Consider the following 22,945-nt stretch of genomic DNA (forward strand, 5'->3'; position numbering starts at 1 on the left):
GATTCGGCAACCATGTTGATTAAAAAAAAAAAACTTTCAAAAATCTTCTTTGAGGCGAAACTTTACTCATATGACCGCCTATCCATGACGAAGAAAACGTTCACACATGACGTCATACATCACATGGTTTGGCAGCCATATTGGATTTACCCTGAAACCTTAAAAAAATCTCCAGAACGGCTGGACAGATCGATGGGAAACTTCACACAAATGTTCCCCAAGCCTTGGGGATACCAGGGTATTCACAAATAATAATTGATCTCACATGGTATAGCAGCCATATTGGATTGAGCAAAAATATTTTTTTAATTCTTCCTCTTGAACTGCTTCATCAATCGACGTGAAACTTCACAATTATGATCCAGTAGTGATGGGGAATATATGTTTTAAATTTCAACCTGATTGGGCACAGAATCTTATCTGGCAGCCAGAATTTTTTTTTTGGAATCTGGGTTCGTTTTTATTTTTATTTCTTAAAATAAGGCTCATCTGGCTGTGCTTGGTTTGTTTTGAAAGTGAAGGAGTAGCAGCTGAAACCCAAATCCTATCCAGGATCCTTCTGAAGACTCCATTGCAGGACTGTACCGATTTGGTCTTCCATCTGATTTGAATTTAATTTATTTTAATCTCATTCTGAATTAAATTGAATAATAATAGACATCATGGGTCAGGGTCAGGTATCCGATCAAAGCGGGATGTCTTGGTACCCAGTCATCACTGCCAGCAGTTATAAAGTGGTAGTTCTAGTTATATCTCTTATTAATTATATAACACACCAGTACACAAACACTACACAATATACACGACACAAAACTACACAAACACCACCCAAAACAAGTCCTGGCGAGGGTCTGCAATCTCTGATTACTCTTTTTATTGTTACCCTTGCCAAAAGCGAGGGTATTGCAATTGGGTCCGTTTGTTTATCTGTTTGTTTGTCTGTCTGTCTGTCTGTCCCCACAGAACTTGCTTGTTTTTCTCCGCAACCACTTGTAGGATTGAGATAAAAAATTTCACCAATGGTGTGACTACTCATGTGGAATGTTTTAATGATAATTATGATGATGTCATTGGTCACATGGTGTGGCAACCATATTGGTAAAACGGAAAGACTTTGGACCTCTCAGGTCAGGTATGGGAGCATGTGCCAGAACAGCGCGTCGCTGCGTCCACTTTCCGCCGGTACTCCAGGGGCCTCCGTCTGGCCATCCCCCAGGCAGATGCCAGGCCCATCCCCATCTCCTTGAGATGATGGTCAACCTGCTGCAACCATGAGGCACGTGGTCGGCCCACTGGCCTCCTCCACTCATGAGACTCCCTCGCTGAGAGAATCTGGTGAGCAGGATCAGCGTCAGGAAAGCGAGCCACATGTCCATACAGCCGCAGCTGACGCTCACGGACTATGCAGGTAACAAATCTCATCCGAGTCTCTCTCAGCAACCGCTCGTTGGACACAAAATCCGACCAGCAATAGCCAAGGATTCTCCGAAGAGACCCGGTACCAAAGGAATTAAGTCTCCGTCTCAGATCCTTGGTCAAAGTCCAAGTCTCGCACCCATAGAGCAAGACTGGAAGTACCAAGGACCTGAAGACTCGGACTTTCGTCCTCCCGCACAGGTACCGGCAGCGCCACACCCCATGATCCAGTGAATCCATGACTCCCCAGGCCCGACCCAGACGTCTATTGACCTCCGGCTCACAACCTGCGGAGACATGAATATCACTGCCAAGGTAAGTGAATCTATCCACGACCTCAACACCCTCACCACAAACAGACACAGACAGGACAGCAGCATCCAAGATGTCACCGAAAGCCTGGATCTTTGTTTTGACCCAAGAAATCCGTAATCCCAACGGCTCCGACTCCTCATTCAGCACCTCGAGGGCCCCCAAGAGGATGTCTAAAGTCTCCGCAAAGATGACTGCATCATCTGCAACATCAAGGTCCGAGATCTTGACATTGCCAAACGATGCACCGCAACTTGATCTCTCCGACATCCTCCCAAAAATCCAGTCCATACAAGTGCTGAAAAGTGTGGGGGCAAGTACACATCCCTGACGAACTCCAGTAACAACTGGAAATAAGTCAGAGGCGGTACCACCACACTTCACAGCACTCTCAGTACCAGAGTAGAGTTCAGACATCAGATCGATCAGTTTCGGTGGCACCCCACGAAGAACAAGAATCCTCCAGAGGACATCCCTATTCACTGAATCGAACGCTTTACAGAGATCAACATAGGCTGCAAGCAGCCCCTGCCGAAACTCGTCTGCGTTCAGTGAGGACACGAGAAGAGCAAGGATACGGTCAATCGTTGACCTCTTTGGTGTAAAGCCTGACTGCTCTGGACGCTGGTGCTCAAGCAGATGGTGGCGAACCCTATCAAAAATTATCCGAGCAAAGACCTTGCCCGGCACTGAGAGCAGCGTCACCCCTCGGTAGTTGTTGCAGTCTTGGCGATCACCCTTCCCTTTCCAGAGAGGGACAACAAGGCCCCTCTTCCAGTCAGTTGGGATGATGCCTGTGTTCCAGGCAGAGCACAAAACTGCATGCAACGGCGAGTGCAGCATTTCCACCAGCCTTGAGAAGTTCAGCATGGATGCCACAGATCCCTGGAGCTTTGCCCCGTTTCAACTGGTTCACCGCAGCCCGTGTTTCCACAAGCGATGGTGGACCACAGTTGATCGAGGGTCAGCAACAGGGATTGTAACACCCTTGACGTCCAACTCGACAGCTGGGGGATCAGCCTGGTACAACCGCTCAAAGTAACCGGCCCATTAGCGAGCCTTCACTTCAGACTCCTCTGTCAAAGAGCCTACCACTCTCTGCTCGAACTGCAGTGCTCCGAGGGATGGGCTTGGATGAACGTAATGCGCGAATTCCCCTGTAAGCGGGACGAGAATCACCTGTCCACAGGTGATGCTCTACCTCCTCACAGATTCCTCGCACATAGGCCTCCTTGTCCACCCTCAGTGCACGTACAGTTTTACGCCTCAGCTCCCTGAACAGCTCAGCTCTGCCATTCAGCCTGGCCCTGCGACTCTGGTCAATGGTATCCAGTGTCCCTTGAGAGACAAAATTCTTCTTTGCCCTGCGGTGAACTCCAAGGCATCCACCGGCAACATCAAGGACGGTGGTCTTGAAGGTGCTCCACAACTCTTCAGGACCCCCAAAGCACCCAGACCCCCAAGTGTCCACTCAGCCTGTTCGCAAACTCCTCAGCTACTCTCTCATCCCTGAGCTTGGCAACATCCAGCCTAGGCTGGGATGGTACCATTCTCCAGGATTTAAGGTGCAGCTTTAGAGTTGCTACAACAAGCCTGTGGTCAGTATTGAGGAACTGAGCACTCCGGTAGACCCTGCAGTTCTGGATCATCCTCCAACGACCGTCAATGAGGACATGGTCAATCTCCTTTGCCACACCGCCAGCGTTGGAATACCAAGTCCAGCGATGAGCTTGCGGGCGCTGAAACCATGAACCAGCCACCCTAAGTCCATGACTTCTTGCAAAGTCAAGGAACTTAGTGCTATTCTGGTTCATAGTTCCTGACCCATGGGGACCAACACACACCTCATAACCATCCCTATCAGTTCCAGTCGATGCATTGAAATCCCCCAAGACTAGAAGTGTATCTCGTCTGGGGCACTGATCAACCACAGACTCGAGTGTGGCGTAGAATGCATCCTTCACGGTAAGATCACTCGCCTCAGTCGGAGCATAAATAGAGACCAGGGAAATGACACCTAAGGAGTGACGAATCCTTAATCTCATAATACGCTCGTTGACCGGTGTTACCTCAATTATCATTGGGGTCAGCTTATTGGACACAGCTACAGCAACTCCTTGGGTATGGTAACCATCAGAGCGACCAGACCAATAGTAGATGTAACCACCCACCATTATCTCGCCGCAATTCGGTCTCCGAACCTCAGAGAGAGCGGCAATGCCGATGTCCAAACGCTTGAGCTCAGATGATAACAGAGACAGGTGATCATCCTCTCTTAGGGATAGGACATTCCAGGCACCCACCCGAAGGGACCGCCTCAGGTTAACCCAAGGAGACCGCCGTCTGGTGGACGACACCTCAGCACCACTCCGACACACTCTCCCGCAATCTGACCCAGGGATGTTTCCCCGTGGTTTCCCTCCTATCAAAGACTGGGGGTCCCGAAGGCTTTGCCCCAATCCCATCATCCGGTGAGCTGCCCTGCGAAGGGAAGCTGCACAGGAGGTACTCCCACGGAGTGGGTTTTCAGATTTTTTTGCGTTTTTGCGTTTTGCGGAATGAAGCGTTTTACGGTGGCTGGAGTGCAAATCCTGCCACCAACCTCCAAATAAGAAGTAACCCAACTGCAGGAGGACGTCCGCAGACACAGTTGGGCACTAGATATGGATGGCCGTTGGCTCACAAGGAGCTCCTCCTTTGGACCTCTGCATCTCTGAAACCGCACCAAGGAAAAAACTGAAACTTGGCACACGGCAAGTACTCCTCATGGAGAATGAGTTTGATTTTTGTGATGCATAAGTGCCCTCATTATGACATCATAATGGCATATGTAGAACGCCACATCCGATCAGTATGAAAAATTTTGAGGGTCATCTTGGGATAAAATGGTACACAGAAAAAAAATTCATTACGTCATTGGTCACGTGATTCGGTAGCCATATTGTTTAAAATAAAAATAAAAAAACATTCAAAAATATTCTCTGAAGTGGCTGAACAAATCGAGGTGAAACTTTACATGTATGACCGCCTGTCCGTGAGGAACAAAAAGTTCACATATATGACATCATAGGTCACATGGTTGGCAGCCATATTGGATTTACCCTTAAACCTATAAAAATACACCACTCAAAAGAAGTCCTGGTGAGGGTCTGCAATCTCTGATTGCTCTTTTTCTTGTTTTATTTGTATACGTTTGAGAGGTATTCACCTTTATTTTGGTAACCCACATGGCTGGGTATAACTGCACATTTAATGAATCTGTGAATTAAAAACTACGCTTTACACTTTTGGAACATTTGGTTCAGAAGACCACCAAAAGGACCATATTCACCCAAAGTGTAAATTTGGGGCAATTCCAAAATGGATTTTCAGATCTTGCATAGAAAAATAATTATGGAAATGACCCTCAAACCTCTGAGGCTCAGGTATTTAATTGAAGGTGCCCTAACTCTTGGACTGTATAGAATTGGGAAGGCAAACAAATACTTGAAGAATAAGAGCAGCTAATACACAAGTTTTGCAGCTTTAATAATAGCAAGACACTTACTGAACATTCTAGGAACTGTCTTTCGAGCAGAAAGTATCTGCAACCAATTATTTTAACAAATGGTCTTTTTGTGTACTTAGTTTCCCTTGTAAAGTTAACATGAACATTCTTATCCTTATCCACTGTGTATTTAGTGAAGCGGTATTTATCTATCCACGTCGCATATTATTGAATTTAGATATTTTATATATCTCTAGTGCTCTGAGCATTCCTTTCGCACGTCTGTGAATCAACATCTTGTGCCTTTTGATGGTGAGAGGTGGGGTGAGATCTCGTCACTGGTGAACCCCGAGGTGATGTTCTTCTCAAAAGTCAAGACCTGCTGGGAGAGCCAACAATCTGGGAACTGAACCTTCCCTAACAACCGCTTGCAAGACCGCAAATATTCTCTTATTAAATAACCATGGGAGCCAAGAAAAAGCAAGTAACCACACTGGTATTGAACCAGCTCAGATCCCCGCGGCGGAGTTTGCAAAGGGAAAAAAAGAAAGCGCTCGGTATACGATCACTCGCGTTCATGACATGAGGACATGATGTTTTGAAAAAGAACCAACGTTTGATTATATTTGCCAAATGTTAACGGAACGATTGTTTTACACTGAGTGAAATCGCCTAAGGAATATCAGGCTGGATTTTAGACTCTCATTTCCAACCGAAACCGCTGGATGTAGTGCATTGTAAAATTTCAAAAGGTGTCGAAAAGCATTCCAGGACTTAACCTAACTGGGAATTCCTTTGTACTGAAGACCGTCCACGCTCTGTGACGTCACAAAAGGGTAGTGCTCTAATTAGTGTGAACCATTTATATTGTTCAGAAAACATAATGGCAAGTTGGAGGCGATGAAAAGCGGGTTGGTAGGAATGCAAAGAGGGTTTTTATTTATTTATTTATTTTATTTTTACCAAACGTGGAAAAAACACTTTTCGAGAGGTTGTCAGTGACACAAAATACACCAGAATACCGAGATAGTCGTTTATTGATGAGGTGGTCTTGTAGCTGTTCAAAACTCATCTCAAATGTTAATTTACCGTGACAGTCTCAGTAAAGACCATCATCTCAACGATCGTGAAGCACCAAATCAGCATAGATCAATCAAACTGACATGGCCACGACCTGGCGGACAAGTCACTTCATGTTACTGTGCTCGGCATTGTATTCACCACAGGCTTTCCTGGTCTTTTTGACGAGATCTCCCGGAGAATGAAACTTATGACCCGGGGTTTTGCAGGAGGAGTTGCTTTTGCATGTGAGGACAGCAGGTGACCTCATTTGACAAATGCCCTCAGCAATTGATCTTGTTCTTGCGAACTTGTGAGAAGTGAACTCGTCAAAACTCTCAAACAATAATAATAATAATAATAATAATAATAATAATGAAATAATAATAATAAAAACGATCTTTTATAATGCTTCATCTTCGTCTTTCACACATGTGGTTCTCTTTACTGTATCATAATGCATGACTCTTCTTCTATTTAAACAGACTGCTCTCAATTCGACCTTTCATTCACACCTTGCTTAAAAAAATCCAACTGTTACAGCGTTTCTTCTCTCCATTCTCTGAATTCGCCTTTATTGCATCCATCAAGAATTGTCTTTAATCGCATAACTGACCGAAAAATTAAAAAAACCCAGTTTGCAATGAATGTTCACTTTCCATCAACCATTCTTTTTTTCCAACTTCAGTGCCAACTCACCCCTCTCACCCCTCACTCTCAAAGCAACCATCACACTCTTCTGCCTGCAAGCCTCCCTCTCACCTCTCTCAAAAACTCCCCCCTCACCTTTCTCCCTCAACTCTCCCCACTCACCCTTCTCCTACCATTCACCCCCCTCACTCACCCTTCTTAAAGTTGCCCCCGCTCTCATCCACAATGCTGCTGCCTCCTTCCCCTGCCCTCTCACCTCCATCTCATCACTCAACCTCCTCAAATCCTGAACTGCCTTTTGACCCCTCTCTTGTTCCCCCTCTCCCCCAGTACCACAAAGCCTTTTCTCCTCCTCATCCGGCCCCCTCCCCAAGCTATTCTGCAATCCCCCACACTCTTTCAATAACTCTCCTTACCTTCCCCCCTCCTCCCTTGTCCTACCCTCTCCCTACCCTCCCCTCCCCTGCACCCAAAGCCTCCTCCCCTCCCTCTTCATTAACAGTGTGGACCTCAAATATCCGGGGCCTTCGTTCAAACCTTACAGATCTTTCCATCCAGGTTGCCACTGACAAACCAGACTTAATCTGCCTAACAGAAACTTCCCTCCCTCAAGACGTCTCCGACTCCCAAGTATCTCTCCCTGGTTACTCCCTCCTCCGGTATGACAGACCTGAGCCTCATCCTGGTGGAGATTTTGCTCTCTTCATTAAAGACTCTATCCCTCACTCTCCATGCACTGCCCTCACTCCCCCACACACCCACAGAAACAACTCTGGCTACGGCTTCCCCTCCACTCCCACCTCATGTTTATATGTGTACTGTACCATCCACCAAACAGTGATGACTCCATTTACACCTCACTATCCGAAAACATGGACCACCTTCTATCTTCTCATCCAAACTCTCTCTTCCTCATATGTGGTGACTTCAATTGTCATCATGCCAGTTGGCTAGGTGTGGGTACCTCTCTCACCTGCCATGGCACTTCAGCAAAAACTTTCTTCGACTCATTGGGATTGACTCAATCGGTCAATTTCCCGACCCGGATCTCAACCAATGGTACTCCATCTCTTCTGGATCTGATTTTGACAAATTTCCCCTGAAAATATCTGCTGTTCTTCCTCCGCACCAATTGGTTCTTTTGAACATGTGCTTGTCAAAGTGGACATCTCTCTGGCTATTATCAGAGAACCACCTCACCGCCGTCGAGTCTGGCATTTCACTCAAGCTGACTGGCAGGGTCTCCAAGCAGCCATCAAACTTCAAGACTGGTCTCCCATCACTACTTTCACCAACATCAACTCATCTTGGGAATTCTTTCAAAGAAACTTGCTCTCCCTCATGCACAGATTTATCCCCTCTCGTCTTCAGTTGTCCTACCCTTCCTCCCGCCCTTGGTTCACTGAAGCTTGTGGCGAGGCAGTTGTCCTGAAACAACTTGCCTTTGTCTCATGGAAAGCAAACCCAACTGAGGGCAATCTCAGTTCCTTCCATAAAGCTCAGAACAAGTATGTATCTACCCTCAGGAGAGCCAGAAAACAACATCTATCTAAGCTGAAGTCAGAACTCTCAAACCTCTCTCTCTCCTCCAAATCCTGGTGGCATCTAATCAAATCTGTTTCTGGTGTAAGTTCCCCCTCCATCCCCTCCCTAACCTCAAATGGCCGCACTGCTGATACTGCACGTGAAAAGGCTGAATGCCAAAACTCGGTGTTTGCATCGAAATCTTGTGTCCAAAACCCATCACTTTCTGTACCCACCTTACCCAGTCACACCCAACTGTCCCTGGACTCTTCTGACAAGGTGAAAAGCTTGCTGTCAAACCTCGACTCAGATTCTGCAACTGGTCCAGACGGCATCAGCCCACGTGTCCTAAAAACCTGCTCTTCTGCAACCTCTCTCTGTTCTATTCACCCTCTCATTTGCTCAAGGTCATCTGCCATCTGCTTGGAAATCTGCAAACATCACTGTCCTGCATAAAAAAATGGGCTAAAACAGATCCCTGCAACTACAGACCAATCAGCCTTCTCGCAATCATCAGCAAGATTATGGAATCCATCATCGCTTCAAACATTAAATCCTTCCTCTTCTTCAATGGCTTGATTTCCAATCATCAATTTGGTTTCAGACCATGTCACTCTATGCTGGATATGCTGCTTCTGCTCTCCCAACAATGGATGGAGGTCCTCAATGCCAGACATGAAATCCGAGCCGTATCCCTGGACATATCGTTTGCTTTTGACATGCTCTGGCACCCTGCTCTGCTCACCAAACTCTCCTCCTATGGTATCCAAGGCCATCTCCACTCATGGCTCACAAACTTCCTCTCCTGTCACAGTCAAAGTGTGGCCTGAAATGGAATTCTTTCATCTCCTCTTCCTGTCCAGGCTTGAGTTCCTCAAGGTAGCGTTCTGGGCCCTGTTCTTTTTCTGGTTTTCATCAATGATCTCTCTGACTCACTGGAAAATCCTCTTTATCTCTTTGCTGATGACTCCATTCTCTGCCGTACCATTGGTCATCCCTCAGACCGGCAAGCAGCAGCTTCTTCGCTCACTGCAGATTTGGGTAAAATCACAAACTGGTCCAACACGTGGAACATGTCTTTCAATCAGAACAAATCTCACACTCTCACTATGTCTCTTCAGAAGGACTGTTTGGCAAACCCCCCATCCACTTTCTCAACAACCCTCTGGAAGAAGTCCTTTCTTTCAAGCTTCTGGGTCTCACTATCTGCAATGATCTTTCCTGGGAAAGCCACATTTCCAACCTGGCCTCCAAAGCCAGTCGTCCACTGGAAATCCTCCGTCGCGCAATGTCCTTTCTCGGCCCACCTGAGCTCCTGACCACATACAAAGCTTTCATCCGCAGCCTGATAGAGTACTGCTCTCCCCTCTGGGCTGGTGCTCCTGCCTCCAACCTTTCTTGGCTTCACACTGTGGAAACCAAGGCATTTCAGATCATTGGCATCTCCCGCAATGAGGCTGAGTCTTTGGGCCTCTCACCGCAGGCAGGTCGGTGGTCTTTCTGTCTTCTACCGTCTCCTCTCCGATCTCGCCTCCCCTGCTGTGTCTGCAACTTGTCCCCACCATATTTCTGCAGGGCGCTCAAGGTCCACCAACAACCCCCTTCTGGTAAAAGTACCAAAATCACGAATCACTGCTCACCTTCACTCTTTCATTCCTCTTTTTCCTGCCTTTGGAATAAACTTCCTCACCCTGTTCAATCCCATTCTTCCCTCCAGGCCTTCAAAACAGCTGCTCACCACCACCTCTTATCGTCCCCCATTCAAATCCTCGATATTTTCTACCCCTGTTAATCCACCCAAAACCCACCTCCTTCAATCAAATTCCTTGCTTTCCTTCCTGAAAGTCCCTGTAATGTCCATCTTCTATTCCCCATGTTCCCCACCCCATCCCTCTCCCTTCCACAGATCTCCTAATGTCTCTGTTCCCCACTGGTTTGTCCTTCCCACTCCCGCCCCTCTTGTCTCCTGCCCCCCCCCCCAATGCTGTGCGTTGTGTTAGCTCTCATACGAGCCTCCACAAGGTATACAAAAAAAGAAAATCCGCAATCCGCAGGCACAGGCTGCATATAAAACAACAACATAAACGATATATCATGCTACAAATTACCATTCCAAATTCAAACGGTACTAATAAACATTAATGAAATGGGACACCGCTCTCTAGCCAATGAAATAGGATGGGATCACTGCTCTGTACTCAAACCTGCAGCTCTGTCGGTCTTTGTCATAAAATGGTGGTATCATGTATTAGGCTGGGGGCCAGTGGGACCTACCTTGCACCCCCCCACCCCGTGACAATTTTTCACTGATACCATAGTGTTCCTATGTATCCCAAGTATCAGAAAAAAGATGTTCCCAAAAAAATAACTCAATTGCACTATGCTTTATTAAGCTGTTTCCATGGCAACCAATCAAAAATAGACGAATCTCACAAAGATCAGCAAAATGTCAATATCTCTGTCAAATATAAACATAAAATCACAAAATTGGTGTCAAATTAAAACTTATACATTTCCGTATTAAAAGGTATGTTGCTTATGCTAATTATCTCATTTGCATGTTAATTAAATTTGACTTGAAGACAATCATTCCCATAAAATTGCAAGAATTTCCATTTTCTTTCCTTGTAATTACCACACATCAGTTTTTTTTTTATCAAAAAAACATTGCTTAAGTGTTGCCAGATACAAGCCAGGTTGGCAAAAAACATATTAAAATTTTTGAATTTTTTAAAGTAGGCTAATTAGCATAAAATACAAAGCACAATGAATCGTTCGAAAATCATGCGAAATCAGATTAATCTATAGAATTAATTACCTGGGCCTGATATAATACATAACTGTGACATGATGTCTGTTGATGTTTAAGGGAAACAACTATTTTCTGTTTGAGTAAAAGTAGTGGAAATAATTTTAAATGCATTGATATGCTAATTAGGATCCGCCATTATGGAAATTCTCATTTTCGTAAATATCTCAACTTCTGGTACGTGGAAATTTGTAAATGAGGAATCTACACATATGTTCGGAGGGTCAAGGAATAGTGAACATATTTCCTTTGTTGTCAGAGATGTAGAATAATGATTGGATACCTTAATTACATGCAAAAATGGAAACAGCTTAATAAAGTATAGTGCAAATGAGTTATTTTTCTGGGAACATTTTTTTCTGATACTTGGGATACATAGGAACACTATGGTATCAGTGAAAAATTGTCACGGGGGTGGGGGGGGGGGTGCAAGGTAGGTCCCACTGGTCCCCGGCCTATATCCTATTTAATTATTTTTTATTACAGTTTTAATGTGGTAATTTGTGGACACCTTGGATGAATGAAACCAATCCGAATCGAATCAAATCCTGACATCAGTCTGTGCATCAACCCTGATGAGTGGCATGGAAGTGAAACATTGTGCTTTTAAAATTGATCGCATTTTTCATCCTATATGGGTTTTGACTACATTAAAACGGGACTGCGGGTTTTCAGAAACAAAATGGGTCAAACCCCTAAAATCCGGGTCACTTGCCATGTATGAGAAAAAGAGACACAGCCAGCCAACAATTCATGCTCGACCACGCTTCCAAAAAAATGTCACTTTTGCCCCCCCGACTCCACCAATTTTAAACAAACAAGAAAGAACACACTTTAGCTTCTTAGCCTCAATTTAAAAGAGCAGACGAATGACCTTAATTAATGGCACCATTTTGGGATGATCGACGCTGCAGGGGAAGTATGTATTTCACGAATCGGCTGGCCAGGTGTGACGTTCGACCAAAAGTGGCCGGAATTTGTGATTTATTCAGGATGCCGGCGATAATTTACCGACTCTTCGTGAAAGACACCATGGGATCTTTTAAAATAATTTATCAACATCAACCGTTATCAGGGGGGGGGGGGGAGGGACAACAGGCTTGACATGCACCAGAAGGACGGTGCACTCTGTCATGCACCCTGCCTATGAGTATGAAGCTCACCAATCTGAGTTTATAATGAGGTTGGGAATCGAACCCAAGCTCGACAGCTCAATGACAGTGCACACAATGGCAGGAGTTAGCAATGAAACTTTCACACCTATGTAAGTAATCCACATTGATAATAACGAATATAGTGAACGTGTTGCATGTGTTGTGCAAAATGTTGTGACAATAAGAAGTTGAGAAAGAGAAACTAGAGCAGGGGAGAGGAGGTGGGGGAGTCGGGGAGAGTTTGCCAAGGCGCTGGAGCGATTTCAAAGCTATATGAACCTTTCCCAGCAGAACCATGATGTTCAATTATATCAGCACAGTCCCTGCGGAGGCGACGGATCACTCGTTCAGATTCTCCTTGGCATTTTCACACTCATTTCTGGCCAACAGTTTGGACAGCTTGAGCAGCAGTAATAATTATTATCCATCTCCCTTGAGATAAAATGAAGGTGTGCATGGGAGTTGCAAAGGGGGGGGGGGGAGGAAATGATTCCATCACTATCTTGCGTCACGTTTACTCTCCCACCTCCACTGGTCGTTCTGATGTCATTTCAAGGATTGTCAAACCTGGTGGAATGAGACCGTGGCTTTGATCGATACAAGGTGCAGAACTGTATGCTGGATTTTATAATTTGTAAGCTCTGTGATCGGCCCAAAGGTCTGTCTCTCGTGGAACTTGCTTCACATGAACCATTAACAAGCGGGTTTAAGTACAAGAGACAGCCGGCTTAATGCGAGTTCATTAGTAAGGCCTTTGTGGTTGATGATGTCACGTTCGTCCAATAATAATATGTCTACCAGGTGCACAATTTGTTCGACCAACTGTCCCAGCTCCCCCTCCCTCCCGTTCCTCAAGTCGATGAAGGCTGAACTTTCAATCAAACAAAAACAATGTTCTCTCTCGAAGCCTGACAAGGGGCCGACAGTAATTGTAATATATGCAGTAATAGTTCATGCCAAATTTCTCTTGCATCTTGAAAAAAATAGGACCACCTGTCCTACAGCTCACCTGGATCAGGAGCAACAGTCACTCAAACCCCTTGCAAAGCCTGATGTTGGCTCAGTGGTTGGGGTGGTGGCTTGGGATCCTAGGGTCCTGAGTTCAAGCCCCGTCGGCCGCTGAAATAACACACCAGGGCGTTGACTCAGCCCGTCATCCTTCCGAGGTCGGCGAAATGAGTACCAGTTCCAGTGTGTGTACTGGTAGAGGGGCACTGCATCAGCGACACAGTCGCGCTTCAAGAAATGATAGCTCCCCCAGCAGCTAAGCTGCCATACGACCACCAAACCCCTTGCAGACCGCTTTTGACCCTGATTTTTTTTCTTGCCGTGATCAAACTTTAGTACATCAAGGGTGATGAAGGTTGGGGTCAAGTTTCATTGAAACTGTGTGTGAAATTTGGAGAACAAAGTAAATACCTATCTTGGGGGGGGGGGGTCAGAAACCCCCTGTGTTGACTCCCTTGATGAGTGCAAATTTTGATGCACGCAACACACTTTGGTACATCATGGGTGACGAAGGTTGTGGTCAAGTTTCATCAAAATCGTGTGCGTAGTTTCGGAGTGGAGAGCAGATACCTATTTTAGGGGGTTAAACCCCCCTGCCCCCATAGACCACTTAATGAGTGCAGATTTTGATGTGGTCGACACACTTTGGTACATTACGGGTGATGAAGGTTGTGGTCAAGTTTCATCGAAATCGTGTGTAGTCTTTGAGAAGAGCAAATACCTATGGGGGAGGGTCAAACCCGCCCCCCCCCGTAAACCCCATAAATGAGCGCAGATTTTGATGAGGTCAATAAACCTTTGTTAGGCATCAGATATGAAGCTTGTAGCCAAGTTTCATCAAAATCGTGTTTGGTTCAAGCGATAATGACTGAAATGTTTACAGACTGACTGACTGACTCGCTCACCTATGGATACTGCCGATCCCATAACCTCACCTGACTAAAGTCCAGGTGAGTTAACAATAATAATAATGCAAGTTCCCTGACAAGTAACTTCAACACAGGAGGAGACCATCTTGGCCCATCAAAGCCTGCACTATTATTACCAACCTATGGTTGTTTATCCACACTGTATCCTTTTAAAAAAATGCTGAGTATCAAGCAATGAAGCAGCACATACCATTTTTAGTCTTTGGTATGACTCAGCAGGGGTTTGAGCCACCAATCTGCCAGGCTCAGAGCAGATGCTCCAACCATTAAACCACTGAAGCTCGTGATGATGTCAAACACAAGCTGAATCTGACCCAAATCAGAACTGCCCACAAGGTCTTTGCCTGTAGCTCAATAAAATACTGCTGTCCACTATGGGCTGGCACCCCAGCATCACATCTGTCTCTCATGGATTCTGTGCAATCTAAAGCTCTCAACATTATTGGAATCCTCTGTGAAAAGGCAGAAGGACAATCGCTGTTACATCGCTGACAAGTTGGTGGCTTCTCTGTGTTTTTTGTTTAAACCACCTCTCCTCCGGTCAAGCTCCTCCTGGTTAAATTCCCCAAATCCAAGCTTTATGCACATCTCCTCTTCTGTATTCCTCTTTTTTTTCCCCATTCAAGGAACTGCTTTTCTGAGGTTGTTCAATCCCTCTCTTTCCTCCTGGGCTTGGGGATTAAAGCCCCTCTCCTCTAATGTCGTCATATATATATATATATATATATATATATATATATATATATATATATATATATATATATATATATATATATACTGTATATACAGGGTGTCCCTAAAAAAATGACATCATTTGAAACTTGAATATCTAAGTAACTACATGTCCCAGGCAAATTAAAGTAAATAGGCTTCATGTTGAACAATAAAAGATTTATTTATCAAAATTCGAACAAGAGATTCAGAGGGATGTAGATTTTATAACCGTTTTCTCAAAACTTCACAAGTGATCAATCTGCGCACTGCCTGTGATGCGACACACGTCAAGTCGGTGGTCCAGCTCCTGCCAAACACACTGTAGCATGTCTTGCGTAACATTCTCCAGCGCCTCAGTGATTCTCTGCTTAAGTTCCTCTAGGCTTGTAGGAAGAGGGGGATATAGACCAGTCCTTTCACATAGCCACATAGAAAAGAAATCACAAGGTGTCAAGTCAGGTGAACGTGGTGGCCATTTCAACAGCACATTGTCATTATCACTGGCACGCCCAATCCATCTTCCTGGTAGATTCTATTTGAGATAAGAATTAAACATTCAACTTAGTTAGTTTTTACACATTTTGTTAAAATTTGAGATCATTTAAGCGAGAATTAGTTATGTTATTCGACTACGAAATGTTCATTTTTTTTAGGGACAACCTGAAAAAAAAAAAAAAAAAAAAAAATATATAAATATATATATATATATATATATATATATATATATATATATATATATATATATATATATATATATATATATATATATATATATATATATATATATAGACATTTACATGAGACTCGTGTTTTGTTCTGAAATGTCGAAGGCAAACACAGGCTCCAAACAAAATCATTAATTTTAACATTGAATCAAACTGTAAGTACTCCAACATTGTCACAGTTGATGTTCCAACCATGTCTCACAGAATACCAGTGTCAGTGCTGAGAACACTCACAAACACACGCACGCACGCACGCACGCACGCACGCACACACACACACACACACACGGTGCGTGTTTGCCGCACAACCCATTTGGGGGTATGTATGCCGCAAGGCGTACAGACTCGATCAGCATGCCCTAACAAGCATGGTTACACAAGGTTCTATCATTTAACAATGACATTTTAAACTTTTATTTATGACCGTGGTGTGACTCAGTGGTTAAGGCGGTGGCTTGAGATCCTCGGGGTCCTGAGTTCGAGTCCCGCTCGATCCTGGTGTGACTCAGTGGTTAAGGCGGTGGCTTGAGATCCTCGGGGTCCTGAGTTCGAGTCCCGCTCGATCCTGGTGTGACTCAGTGGTTAAGGCGGTGGCTTGAGATCCTCGGCGTCCTGAGTTCGAGTCCTGCTGGACGCTGAGTTAGAATCGGGGGGTTGACTCAGCCTGTCATCCTTCCGAAGGTCGGTAAAATGAGCACCAGTATACTGGTAATTATCCCTGCAGGGTCGAAGGCGACTCAAGGGTTGGAGTCAGGAAGGGCATCCGGCCGTAAAAACATTGCCACAAGTAAGGGTACCATGATTGGAGCCCGCTCAGCCCGCAAAAAGCTGACCCCTGCTCAGGGAAAAGGCTTTAAAATGGTGATGATGATGATTTTAAAGTTGCATTTAACCTTAAAGTTGATGTTAAACATTCAATGTCCTTTGTGTCCAAGGTGGAGACCACTTACTAATTCTGTGTGTTATTATTTGTTTAGTTTCTTCACCCCATGTCAGTCTGTGCTTCTGTGTATCGTTGTCAAGGACCTCACTTTTACCTCCACACCTTATAAGTGGAGGTGTGTTTTTGTGTAGTGGTATCCTTACTAGTTCACAAAATAAATTAATTAATGATGCTTAGACAGGTTCACTTGTACGACATATGAACCATTACTGACTTATTTTACATGATGTGTTGATATATTGGGCGGTTTATTTTAATAGCCTTGCGCAATGTCGAAGGAGCACGAAAAGCCATTGTGACGGTGCTGTGGGTCAGTGAGTGAGTGAGTGAGTGAGTGAGTGAGTGAGTGAGTCCACCTTGGTTCTCAGACGTACTATAATCTCTGCACCCCATCAATAATTATCTGCATTGTTAAATGCCCTGCCTTGTTCGAATTGGAAAGATGGCGTTTAGTTCAGGCATGAAATATTTCTGCACTGGTCAAATTCATAATTCTCTAATCAAGATGACGATCAATATGTTTCCGCCGAAAGGTCTTCTGGTCATTAATCTCAAGCTGGAGGCTCATGAGACCAGTACGTCGGTTACAGATCAGAAAGTGCTGCCGGTGAGGAAATGTGGTGGATCCTGCGCTTCATTCGTACAGATAATTTGTCGTACTGCCAAAATGGTCTTCTCAACGATCTAATGTGCTGGCAGGACGGCAACGCTTCGCATCCCCTCGGAAGGAAGCCGTGCTTCACGAAGCAATTCCTTCTCTTGGGACTGTGTCAAGCGGCAATTTCAGCAGCATTAGATACGGCTTCTTGTCCAACCCAGAAGCGGAGTCATCCTGTCCGCCATACATCAAGCTGGGTTTTTGTACCTGGGACTTGTGCACCGTCCCTTTTACTTGTGGGATCCGCACGTTTTTTTTAAGCGTTGGCCGTTTTCATTGGCCCAACCCACCGTCTTCATCGCAGTCCACTAGTGGCCATTTGAATCGAGGGACCCCAAGGCGATTCGTTAATCCTCCCACAGCTCGCTCGGGTACACTGACGTGCACTCGTTATCCCACACGGTGGGTGTGACACGAGGCGCGGGGGCCGCACGTGGAGACACGAGGCGCGGGGGCCGCACGTGGAGACACGAGGCGCGGGGGCCGCACGTGGAGACACGAGGAGCGGGGGCCGCACGTGGAGACACGAGGCGCGCGCGCAAGTCCCACGGACTGTGCCAACGACGACCATGCAGCTCTGTCCGTGCGTGCCGCTCTTATTGGCCTTGCTCATCACACCGAGTCGCTGCAGGCAGATAAAGGCCCTGGCGCTGCTTCCCACCAACGATTCTTACCTCTTCTCGCTGTCCGTGGTGCGACCCGCCTTGGAGCTTGCCGTTGAGACCGTGCAGAGGAACCCGTCGTTGCTGGGTGCTCACTCTCTCAACGTGACGTTTGCCGACTCGGATTGCGGGAACAAAGCGCTTTTCAAGACTCTGGACTTCGAGAAGCAGCATGGCCGGCCGGATGTGATCGTGGGTCCAGTGTGTGTGTACGCTGCCGCTCCGGTGGCACGGCTGGCAAAGCACTGGGAAGTCCCGATGCTCACGGCCGGAGCGTTGGCTCACGGGTTTGCCGATAAGAGAGGCGGAGAGTACGAATATCTCACGCGGGTCTCCCCCCCATACTCCAAGCTCGGAGGTCTTTTCCTGGCCATGTTCCGCCACTTCAGCTGGAAGAGCGCGGTTTTGCTCTACCACGATGACCGGATGGAGCGCGAATGCTACTTCACCATCGAGGGCATTTTCGCAGCCATGCGTAACGAGGTCGATATTTACGTGACCGACATCTTCGTGACGCCTCAACATAACTTCTCTCGCGAGGTTGTCGAGCACGTCCGGATACACTCCACGGGTAAGGTCAACGCACGTTGGGCGGTCTCGCTCTTTGCAATACCCGTGGAGCTTGCGAGTGCAAAGCCATCAACATTCGAACGAACGAGACAAGGAATTAAACGCCTCGCACAAAGTTCACAATTCCGGGGATCTTAGATCCGTGAACTATATTGATCTTTGACCTGTGAACGACAGTATACTGATCTTAGACCCGTGAACTATATTGATCTTTGACCTGTCAACTATACTGATCTTTGATCGGTGAAATATACCCATCTTAGACCCGAGAATGATACTCATCTTAGACCAGTGAACTATGCTCATCTTAAACCAGTGAACTATGCTCATCTTAGCCCCATGAATTATACTAATCTTAGACCAGTGAACGATACTCATCTTAGACCAGTGAACGATGCTCATCTTAGACCCATGAATTATACTCATCTTAGACCAGTGAACTATACTCACCTTTAACCAGTGAACTATGCTCATCTTAGACCCATGAATTATACTCATCTTAGACCAGTCAACTATACTCATCTTTGACCAGTGAACTATGCTCATCTTAGACCCATGAATTATACTCATCTTAGACCAGTGAACTATACTCATCTTTAACCAGTGAACTATGCTCATCTTAGACCCATGAATTATACTCATCTTAGACCAGTCAACTATACTCATCTTTGACCAGTGAACTATGCTCATCTTAGACCCATGAATTATACTCATCTTAGACCAGTGAACTATACTCATCTTTGACCAGTGAACTATTCTCATCTTAGACCCATCAATTATACTCATCTTTGACCAGTGAGCAATACTCATCTGAGACCAGTGAACTATACTGATCTTAGACCCATGAATTATACTCATCTTAGACCAGTGAACTAAACTCATCTTAGACCAGTGAACTATGCTCATCTTAGACCCATGAATTATACTCATCTTATACCAGTGAACAATACTCATCTTAGATCAGTGAACAATACTCATCTTAGACCAGTGAACAATACTCATCTTAGACCAGTGAACTATACTCATCTTTGACCAGTGAACTATTCTCATCTTAGACCCATCAATTATACTCATCTTTGACCAGTGAGCAATACTCATCTGAGACCAGTGAACTATACTCATCTTAGACCAGTGAACAATACTCATCCTATACCAGTGAACAATACTCATCTTATACCAGTGAACAATACTCATCTTAGACCAGTGAACTATACTCATGTTAGACCAGTGAACTATACTCATGTTAGACCAGTGAACTATACTCATGTTAGACCAGTGAACTATACTCATGTTAGACCAGTGAACTATACTCATGTTAGACCAGTGAACTATACTCATGTTAGACCAGTGAACTATACTCATGTTAGACCAGTGAACTATACTCATGTTAGACCAGTGAACTATACTCATCTTAGACCAGTGAATGATACTCATCTTAGACCAGTGAACTATGCTCATCTTAGACCCATGAATTATATACTCATCTTAGACCAGTGAACTATACTCATCTTAGACCAGTGAACTATGTTCATCTTAGACCAGTGAACTATGCTCATCTTAGACCCATGAATTATACTCATCTTAGACCAGTGAACTATACTCATCTTAGACCCATGAATTATACTCATCTTTGACCAGTGAGCAATACTCATCTGAGACGAGTGAACTATACTCATCTTAGACCAGTGAACTATACTCATCTTAGACCCATGAATTATACTCATCTTTGACCAGTGAGCAATACTCATCTGAGACGAGTGAACTATACTCATCTTAGACCAGTGAACTATACTCATCTTAGACCAGTGAACAATACTCATCTTAGACCAGTGAACAATACTCATCTTAGATCAGTGAACAATACTCATCTTAGACCAGTGAACTATGCTCATCTTTGCCCCATTAATTATACTAATCTTAGACCAGTGAACAATACTCATCTTAGACCAGTGAACTATGCTCATCTTTGCCCCATTAATTATACTAATCTTAGACCAGTGAACGATACTCATCTTAGACCAGTGAACTATGCTCATCTTAGACCCATGAATTATACTCATCTTAGACCAGTAAACTATACTCATCTTTGACCAGTGAACTATGCTCATCTTAGACCCATGAATTATACTCATCTTAGACCAGTGAACAATACTCATCTTAGACCAGTGAACTATGCTCACCTTAGACCAGTGAACTATGCTCATCTTAGACCCATGAATTATACTCATCTTTGACCAGTGAGCAATACTCATCTGAGACCAGTGAACTATACTCATCTTAGACCAGTGAACTATACTCATCTGAGACCAGTGATGTGTACTCATCTTAGACCAGTGAACAATACTCATCTTAGGCCAGTGAACAATACTCATCTTAGACCAGTGAACAATACTCATCTTAGACCAGTGAACAATACTCATCTTAGGCCAGTGAACAATACTCATCTTAGGCCAGTGAACAATACTCATCTTAGGCCAGTGAACAATACTCATATTAGACCAGTGAACAATACTCATCTTAGACCAGTGAACAATACTCATCTTAGACCAGTGAACAATACTCATCTTAGACCAGTGAACAATACTCATCTTAGACCAGTGAACTATACTCATCTTCAACCAGTGAACAATACTCGTTTTCAACCAGTGATGTGTACTCATCTTATACCAGTCAACTCTGCTCATGTTAGACCAGTCAACAATACTCAGGCTAGACCAGTCAACTATGCTCATGTTAGACCAGTCAAGAAGACTCATGTTAGACCAGTCAACTATACTCATGTTGGACCAGTGAACTATACTCATGTTGGACCAGTGAACTATACTCATGTTAGACCAGTCAACTATACTCATGTTAGACCAGTCAACTATGCTCATGTTAGACCAGTCAACTATACTCATGTTAGACCAGTCAACTATGCTCATGTTAGACCAGTCAACTATACTCATGTTAGACCAGTCAACTATGCTCATGTTAGACCAGTCAACTATGCTCATGTTAGACCAGTCAACTATACTCATGTTAGACCAGTGAACTATACTCATCTGAGACCAGTGAACTGGACTCAACTTTGACCAGTCAACTATACTCATGTTAGACCCGTTCACGATACTCACCTTAGACCCGTGGACTGTTCTCATTTTAGACACGTGAATATTTCTGTTCTGTTTGTTGGTGCGTGTCCACAATGTGGAAGCCCAGCTATAAAACAGTCATCCCCTTGTTTTGCGGACTGTGCGATCAGGCATCAATGAGTGTGCGCTCGGTATACCACAAGGGCGAGTCCTCGTTGGTGGATGTTAAAGACCCCACAATGTCCACGAAGAGTAGGAGCTATCGTCGGCACCCTGAACAAAGCACAAATTCCTGCTCCAACGTGCAGGGGACACTTTATCAGTGCACAGTTGCATCCCCAGCAAATCATGGTGCGCATCGCCTTGTGCTGCACACGAAACAAGTGCAGGAAGAAGATGAAGACTGTGCAGTGTTTTAAGGGGGAATTGTCAGTGTATTTAATTGAAATAAAATAAAAGTTGCTCGTTTGTACCTCTTGGGGGGGGGGGGGGGTGTTCCGTTAAGAATCAGCTGGTTATCGCTTTCCAAGCCAGCCGTTCCTTATCAAGCGTTTCATTGGAATGATTAAGCCGCTTGTTGAGCGCTCCACAAGCTCATTGATAATGGCATACATATGTTCACCTCTCGCTGCAATATATCCCGAATAAGTCCTCACGGGATCGGGATCGTGGTATTATTTATAATCATTCACTGGTTTATTTGACTGCAGCGCTGCAGTGATGGGAGCATGAGCATCCATAAATCATTCAACATCCACTGCGATTGGAGGCACAAAGGAAATGCATCATTTTCTTTATTTATTCCTGTGATGTCTTCTTGTTAATCCGCGTTCTGCGATGCAAAGTGCCCTTGCATGTGTTTATTACTTTTCTCCTGCCTTTTGGACAAGTATACACTGCGGAGTCCGACGGATGGTGCGAATGTCACCCACTTACGTTTGAGTGAGCCGTCTGTAGTCCAGCTGGGTTTGATTCCCAACCCGACTATAAACTGGAAGAAAAGGTTCTTTGAACAAATATCCACAACTCCTTCTTCTTGGGGCTGTCCTTATTACATGTGACCCATTTTTATACATTAGAGACACCTGCACGCCGCACCCACTCATCCTCTTACACCCAATGCATCTGCAATGAGAACGACGCTCGGTAGATCAAGTACCCCACCAAGCTGAACCGTTTACTTTTGGTAGGCAGGGCCGGATTTAGACACGTGGTGGCTCCTGGACAGCCTTCAGTAGTGGAGGCCCACC

General features: G+C 45.0%; 1 protein-coding gene across 2 annotated transcripts in view; it reads left to right on the forward strand.

Annotated features, from left to right (window-relative positions):
- The first annotated feature begins 17,641 nt into the window (after positions 1 to 17,641).
- Positions 17,642 to 22,945, forward strand: part of NPR3 (natriuretic peptide receptor 3) — a 40,732-nt gene continuing 35,428 nt past the window's right edge. The window contains exon 1 of one of the 2 annotated variants that reach the window (XR_015049455.1): positions 17,642 to 18,622. Coding sequence is in view for 1 of the 2 variants with exons in the window: in XM_085846935.1 (XP_085703061.1) it covers positions 17,959 to 18,622 (664 nt within the window). In the remaining variant the exon portion in view is untranslated. The remainder of the gene's footprint in view (positions 18,623 to 22,945) is intronic. The other variant, XM_085846935.1, reaches the window with a different exon arrangement.

Source organism: Eptatretus burgeri, chromosome 11 (genome assembly GCF_056783735.1).
Source record: "Eptatretus burgeri isolate ZD-2024b chromosome 11, Ebu_testis_v1, whole genome shotgun sequence".
Lineage (NCBI taxonomy): Eukaryota > Metazoa > Chordata > Myxini > Myxiniformes > Myxinidae > Eptatretus > Eptatretus burgeri.